The following is a 7,500-nucleotide window of genomic DNA, read 5'->3' as shown; positions in this document are numbered from 1 at the left end:
TCTTTCCTCTATCTTTTCCTTTCATCCCTCTCTCTGCATTCCTCCCACCTCCGTCCCTTGGTCTATCCCTCTCCTTCCTCCCTCTTTCCCACCCTCCTCTGTCTTCTCTCTGTCTCTACCATTCCTTTTTCACTCCTTATCTATATCCCAGTGGTTCTCAACCTTTTTTGAATAAATGCCCCCTGGACCTCATCATAAGCCTACCAACGCCCCCCCTCCCCCCCCCCCCACCCCGACCTCATCATAAGTCTGTGAACGGCCTCCTTAGTATTACAAAATAAAATAGACTAATGCCCCCCCAATGGCATCTAACCGTCCCCTCTCAGTTGTATCCTTCTAAACGTCCCTTTAGGGCCATCAAACACCCCCTTTGGGGCTGTAGCACCCCCGATGAGAAACACTTCTCTATCCCTTCCCTCCTCCTTCTTCCCTCTGTTCCTCCCTTCTTCCCTCCGTCCCTCAACCCCCCTTCCTCCTTCCCTTCCTTCACCTTTTCTTTCTTTTCTCCCCCTCTACCTTTCCTTCTTCCCCTCTCCCTCCCTTCCTCCCTCCTTCCCTCCATCCCGCCACACCTCTATCTCTTTTCTCCCGCCCCCATCTCCCTCCTCGCTCCATCTAATTCCTTCCATTCCCTCCTTCCCCAGTAACCCTTGAATAAATCGTTTTGCTGGCTGGCCTCAAGCCAATCTCATTCACGAAATATGTGGACAGGTATGGCGCGTGCCGCGCGTGGCGTTCCATTTGGACGTGCGCAGAGGAGGGAGGTCAGGTGAGGCTGAGACGGAGACGAAGACGGAGGTGGAGGTGGAGGTGGAGGTGGAGGTGGAGGTGGAGGCGGTGAGGAGGTGCTTGACACTCTTCATTTGTCGCCCGCCTCGCCAGCTGCAGCTGCACGCTGCACGAGAACGAAAGAATGATGGAAAGAAAGAACGAGGGAAACGGCGGGGAAAATGTCTGACTTAGGGGGTGTCGAGGGGTTTCTTAATTTTTCTTTTTTTTTCCTTTTTTCTTTTTCTTCAAGGAGGCTGTGACTCAGAGCACACTCCTGTCCCCTTTTGTTGTGTGGAACTGCGTGGGCTGCTGTCGCGCTCTGTGTGTGTGTGTGTGTGTGTGTGTGTGTGTGTGTGTGTGTGTGTGTGTGTGTGTGTGTGTGTGTGTGTTGTGTGTGTGTGTGTGTGTGTGTGTGTGTGTGTGTGTGTGTGTGTGTGTGTGTGTGTGTGTGTGTGTGTGTGTGTGATGATATGAGAGATTGAGAGTGTCTACAGTGAGAGACAGCGGTTGTGTGTATGAAGAAGAAGAAGAAGAAGAAGAAGAAGAAGAAGAAGAAGAAGAAGAAGAAGAAGAAGAAGAAGAAGAAGAAGAAGAAGAAGAAGAAGAAAAAGAAGAAGGCTGTGCTTGTGTGTGTGTCCTTGCGAGCGTGTGTGCATCCGTGTGTATGTGTGTCAGAAGAGTAGCGAGGGAAGGGGTAGAGTTGACTGCATGCACCACAGGGCAATCATCTCTCTCTCTCCCTCCCCCCCTCTCTCTCTCTCCCTCCCTCCCTCTCTCTCTCCCTCTCTCCCTCCTCTCTCTCTCTCTCTCTCTCTCTCTCTCTCCCTCCTTCCCTTCCTCTCCCTCTCTCCCTCCCTCTCTCTCTCCCTCTCTCCCTCTCTCTCCCTCCCTCCCTCTCTTCCTCTCTCTCCCTCTCTTCCTCCCTCCCTCCCTCACTCACTCAACCTGTCTGTGATAGCTCTTCGCTGGTGGTAATTAGTCCCAGTGAGCAGCAAGCCGCCTCACAAGTCTCACCATTTCTTTTTTTTTTTAAAGTCATGATTCAAAAAATAAAAAACAAGCAGCACACATTCACAATCATTAGCATGCACCTTCTCTTTTATTATCGTTCCTTACAAAATGAAAAGGAAATGAAATGAAATGGAAGGAAGGGTGGTGGTGGTGGTTCAGGCATACCGTCGACTGGAGATATTTTCCACAGGACCTGCCTTGCTTGGGACACTGTACTGTTTTTTTGTAGGTAGGTTGGAGAAGTGTCCACAGACACACAGAGAGAGAGAGAGAGAGAGAGAGAGAGAGAGAGAGAGAGAGAGAGAGAGAGAGAGAGAGAGAGAGAGAGAGAGAGAGAGAGAGAGTGTGTAGGGATTTCCAGAGAGAGAGAGAGAGAGAGAGACTGTGTAGGGATTTCCAGAGAGAGAGAGAGAGAGAGAGAGAGAGAGAGAGAGAGAGAGAGAGAGAGAGAGAGAGACAGAGACAGAGACAGAGAGAGCGAGGTAGAGCTAGAGCTAGAGGTAGAGACTCGGTTCTGTGTGCGGATGTGTCAAAGGCTGTCAAAGCTGGTGTTGTTATGGTTACACAGTGTGAGAATTCAGGAAGTGATTAACAGTGGAAGACCCCGAGGTTACGCTTGCCATTATTCACACTCACAATGCACCCTCCAAATCTGCACCAGGTGGAGAGACTGCAACTGCATCTTCTTTTTTGTGTGGGCGACTGTTTTTCTCCCCCTATATTGATGTAATCTTTGCTTTAATAGTGGAGTTTAGTCAAAATGACTCATGCCTAGAATGGCATGTATTTGCAGTACATTAGGTTGCTAAAGGTCCTGCTTAATGCCCAGCTTTGCTCTTTTTTTCTTGTAAATGTTGTTTACCAAGTGCGAGCGAGCTTGTGTTGGTTGGTGTGCACTGGGGCCCTTTTAGCACTGAGCCGCTGTAGAATATGTCAGCTGTTGTTGCGCTTCTCTACTCAGGCGCTCAGTGATGGTGCTGGATGCCACTTTTTAATGGTCAATTTTCCCATAATGGCCCAATTATTATTCCGAGTCACTGCTGATCTGGGAGCGGGAAAAAAACACACCACTGGCACATCTAGTTTCAATTTACAGTGCAAACAAAATTTGCATGTTTGTGTTTTGGGGGCCTGATAGACAACCATTTTGTCTGCGCTTGCCTTTTTTTAAGCGGGGGTATTGTGGCACGTCTTTCTTTCAGGCTGTGCTCTTAAGAGGAATATTTTGCCTCCAAACACAACAAGTGGAGCTACCGTATACATACCCCTCTCAAACCTTGGGGGAGACAAATTCCCATCCTTGTCAAAGGGAGGAAATAAACTAACAACTGTGAAAAGATGTCAGTGCAGCACAAGAAAAAGTGAGCGCTCCTCGAGGTAAACATGTCAGAGTTTGGTGGAGCCATTTTACTCTCCCGGAATGTGAATAATTCAGTCATAAGAAGGTTGCTGTTGTTTGGCATTTGGGCTGACATACTGCCACGTGTCTGCCGGCGAAAAGACTCTGGGTCAGAAAACATTTGATCGCCTCTCTGACCGCCGGACTGCAAGGCCCTTGCAGCCATCAGCAGGGCCGCTGACAGCTTTGGCTGGGCCCAGGACAAAGTCCTCTGAAAGGGCCCCCCACCCAATACAGTACATTCAATATGATGAGGACCCAATTATGGACCCCCCCATCTCCCTGTGCCCGGGACAACTGACCCCCTTGTCCCCCCTTGTCGACTACCCTGGCCATCAGACACACACACACACGCACACACGCACACGCAAACGCACACACGCACACACGCGCACACACGCACACACACACACACACACACACACACACACACACACACACACACACACACACACACACACACACACACACACACACACACACACACACACACAGACTTTATGGGCTTTGGGTTTTACTATTCCATTTGTACTGTGTTGATGCGGTCATTGCTTTATGGTCTAACGCTTTCAAAATTGAAAAACAAGACAAAGATGTACTGAATGGGAGTTCTTCCGCATCCTTAGCATTTACAATGCATGGAGCTAGTTGTGGTTACGGCACCTCATTGTGCAAACCCATCACATTTCTTTCACCTGGTCTCTCTCACTCTGTCTGCCTGTCTGTGTGCCTGTCTGTCTGTCTGTGTGTGTGTCTGTCTGTCTGTCTATCTGTCTGTCTGAATGTAGGCTATATTTGTCTTTCTGTTTGAATGTACAGTATGCTGATGTGCAGGGTTCTTAGACACTGTCCACATCCACATCCACATCCACAGCCACATCCACAGCCACATCCACATCCACATCCACATCCACATCCACATCCACATCCACATCCAGTTGGGAGTAGACCCATATTTGGACAGTTCTTTATCCCATGTTAGAGTGACAGAGGGTGGTTTGTATGTCTATCTTTCTGTCTGCTTGGCTGTCTAGCTGCCTGTCTGTTTGCCTACTCACCTTGTCTGTCTCTCTATCTGCCTGGCTGTCTGCCTGGCTGTCTGTCTTTCTGAGTAACTGGTTCTGCTTGTGGTGCCATTAGGTTCTGCTTGATAGCTTATGGTTATGCAGAGGATTAGCTAGCATGCTTACATATCTCACCTAACTATCCAGGCTATCCAACGACTATGGTGTGCTGTGGTGAAGCTATTGTGTTGACCACCCTGTCAAAATATAAAATAAATGTTAAACTAAAAGTAAAATCACGAGAATGGTGGGACTACCATGAGACTTCTGTTAAAATGTATTCAGGACAAATTGACTTAAACTTTTTTTCTTTCCTGAAGCATCAATACCCCAACTCATAACATTTTGTCTTAACACATGCTGCAGACTGTCTGACTTGTCATAAAGTACGCTCTTTGTGATTTTTGTGATTAACATTTTTCAATGAGCAGAACACATTCACATTTCCAAAAGAATAAGATGTAGTAATTAAAAAGTACAGGCACTGAAAACTCTCCCACTACATTGTCCCATGAGGAAATGGCGAGGGGTTTGGCTTTATTTACTCTTGCTGTGGAGTGTTCCAGCTATAGCAATAGTTTTTAAGTCTGAAAGCCAAGCAGAGTTCATGAGTAGCTGAGGGTTAAACCAGTATTTTAGAATCGCTTTCTTGGCAGCTGTCAAGCCAGCACACAGGGTTTGTCCTTGTGTGACACTTAGGTAGGTCTAAGGAGTAACCGTCGTTCAGTAAACACAAACCAGGTATTTTGGGGCATTCTGTGATGACATCTGATGTTGTTTTAGACACAAAATCCCAGAACCTTGATATTGGAGAACACTCCTTGAACATGTGAAAGTATGTACCTATCTGTTGCGCATTACAATGTGTGTCCAAAGGACTTGTGATTATACCTATTTTGTGTAATAGATATGGTGTGGTGTAGGGTCGTTGTATTCATTTAAAAAGAATTAGCTGATGTGCAGGGTTCTTAGACACTGTCCACATCCACATCCACATCCACAGCCACATCCACATCCACATCCAGTTGGGAGTAGACCCATATTTGGACAGTTCTTTATCCCATGTTAGAGTGACAGAGGGTGGTTTGTAGGTTAAAGCTGTTCCCTGTAGGAGAGACAGACCTATAGACAATTTAGAGAAGCCACTTTAGGAGTGGATAGGGGTGAGGCTTTTTCCCGAAGGGACACCATTGGCTCTAAGTGCAGATCTTAACCTATACAAGAAATAAGATGAACCAGGCAGCTATGTGTCAAATCCTAAAATGGCCATCAAATACTTTTTAGATCACTGTATTGCAGTAACACGAATTATGGTACTCCCAAATGGATATGATGAATGTAGGATGTACTAAACCTTAAAGATGTAATTGTTGTAGTTTGCTTCCATAATTTATTCTACCAAGTGACAAATGTTATCATTGTCATGAATACATTGCCACCATCACCACAAATTCATTATGACTGGGAAAAAGACAGTTACTACAAACAGGTATACGAAAAGGCGGAACTTGTCTGTGTTTGCCATTTTGAATTTTGAGTAAAAGACATTTCTGCCTGGAAACAAACTTTCGTCAGACCAGTGAATATTAGTTTATTACTTAGTAACTATTCTGATTCAAAATTGTGAACAGGCAGCACATGTACAGTGTAAATTTGTACATTGAGATTTGCATACTCTACCTTTAAACTAATAATACAATTGTCTCGCCGTTTTGCTGTGTCACTGTATGTGTAACTGTTAGCACTCCAAAAGGAGCACTCTGCCATAGAAAAGGTATTACTCTCTGCTGCAGTAAACAATGGACCAGCAAATGTGCCGGCACATTTGCAATGCAAGTGAACAGCAGACCTAATGTTTCGTTTTCTTCTTACCCTCCTCTCCTCCCCCCTGTATCTCTCTCTCTCTCTCTCTCTCTCTTTCTCTCTCTCTCTCTCTCTCTCTCTCTCTCTCTTTTCCCCGCTCCGTCTCCCTTCTTCTGTCTTCCTCCTCTTCTGTCTTCCTCTTCCTCTTCCTCTTTCTCTTTCTCTGTCTGCCATTCTCTCTATATGTCTGTCTATCACTCTCTGCCTCTTCCTCCCTCTCTCTCTCCTCTCCCTCCCTCTCTCCCTCCCCCGTTCTCTGTTCCTTCTCTGCAGGTTGACAGGATTTCAGGTGCCAGCGCCCGTCACAAGCACAGGCTCCATTTTCTCCCTGCGCCTCACCAGCGACTTCGCCGTGAGCGCTCACGGATTTAAAATATATTATGAAGGTGAGGAGACAATATCCATAACTTTTGGAACCCACACACACACACCAGGCTATTGATCCGGCTGCCTGCCGTGCAGTCTGCCCCTCAGGGGATGCTGAGATACGATACGGTGCCAGCACTTACACTGTATGAGAGCGGGGGTTGCAAGCGCAGGCCGGTCCATCAACCTATAATATCCCCTACTCAATGATAACTCCATTGGCTGCAATTACATGGCAAAAGCTGTTCGTCCCGTTTTGCAAAGGGGGGTTGTCAAAAGCACTGAGTGGTTTTTGGAAAATGGCCTTTTTCCGAATGGCAAAATTGCGCTGGTGCATTTGTTATATACTTTTACCTAGAAAATATAGCTTTGAAGCGGCAGGGGAGTATTTTGAATGTAATATAGCGGAATTGCTTTTAGAGTTTGAAGTAAAAAAAACAGCAAATTGCGTAGAAGTTATCTGTGGCATAACACACACAGCAGCATCGGGACAGAGGAGAGTTTCATGGGCTACTTTCCCAAGTATCGCCGCCCGCCTGATATGTTTTGCAAACCCACATTTGCTGAATTACAGGCACCCTTGTCAGAGATGTGAATTTTTAATACGCTGGCAGATGTTGGAGAATGTGCCGAGGCGCCTTGGTTCACGTCGCTGGGGGACAGACTGGGTGTGCTGTGCTGAGTGTGCTGTGTTGTGTGTGCGTGTCTCTGTGTGTGTGCATGCGTGTGTGTGTGTGTGTGTGTAGGGTCACTGGCAGCTTTTTCTGGGCCCAGGACAAAGTTATCTGAAAGGGCCCCCTTCCCAATACATACAATGTAATGGGGACCCAACTCTGGGCCCCCTGTCTCCCTGGGCCCGGGACAACATACCCCTTTTCCCCCCACTATCGGCGGGCCTGTGTATGTGTGTGCATGTGTGCGTGCATGTGTGTGTGTGTCTAGGGGGCAGACAGCAGAAGGGGAAGAGAGAAGGGATTTCCGTTTTCATGGCCGTGTAAATGTGAGAAACACCTCGATCCACCAGCT

General features: G+C 47.1%; 1 protein-coding gene across 1 annotated transcript in view; it reads left to right on the top strand.

Annotated features, from left to right (window-relative positions):
• The window catches only part of csmd3a (CUB and Sushi multiple domains 3a), a 393,918-nt gene that overhangs the window by 34,873 nt on the left and 351,545 nt on the right, over nt 1-7,500 (top strand). Inside the window, exon 3 of the mRNA XM_063199008.1 lies at nt 6,382-6,494. Within this exon, the coding sequence (XP_063055078.1) occupies nt 6,382-6,494 (113 nt within the window). The remainder of the gene's footprint in view (nt 1-6,381; nt 6,495-7,500) is intronic.

The sequence above is a fragment of the Engraulis encrasicolus genome, chromosome 5 (genome assembly GCF_034702125.1).
Source record: "Engraulis encrasicolus isolate BLACKSEA-1 chromosome 5, IST_EnEncr_1.0, whole genome shotgun sequence".
NCBI classification, from domain to species: Eukaryota; Metazoa; Chordata; class Actinopteri; order Clupeiformes; family Engraulidae; genus Engraulis; species Engraulis encrasicolus.
The sequence above is the reverse complement of the archived record's forward strand: the minus strand, read 5'-3'. Positions and strand labels throughout refer to the sequence as shown.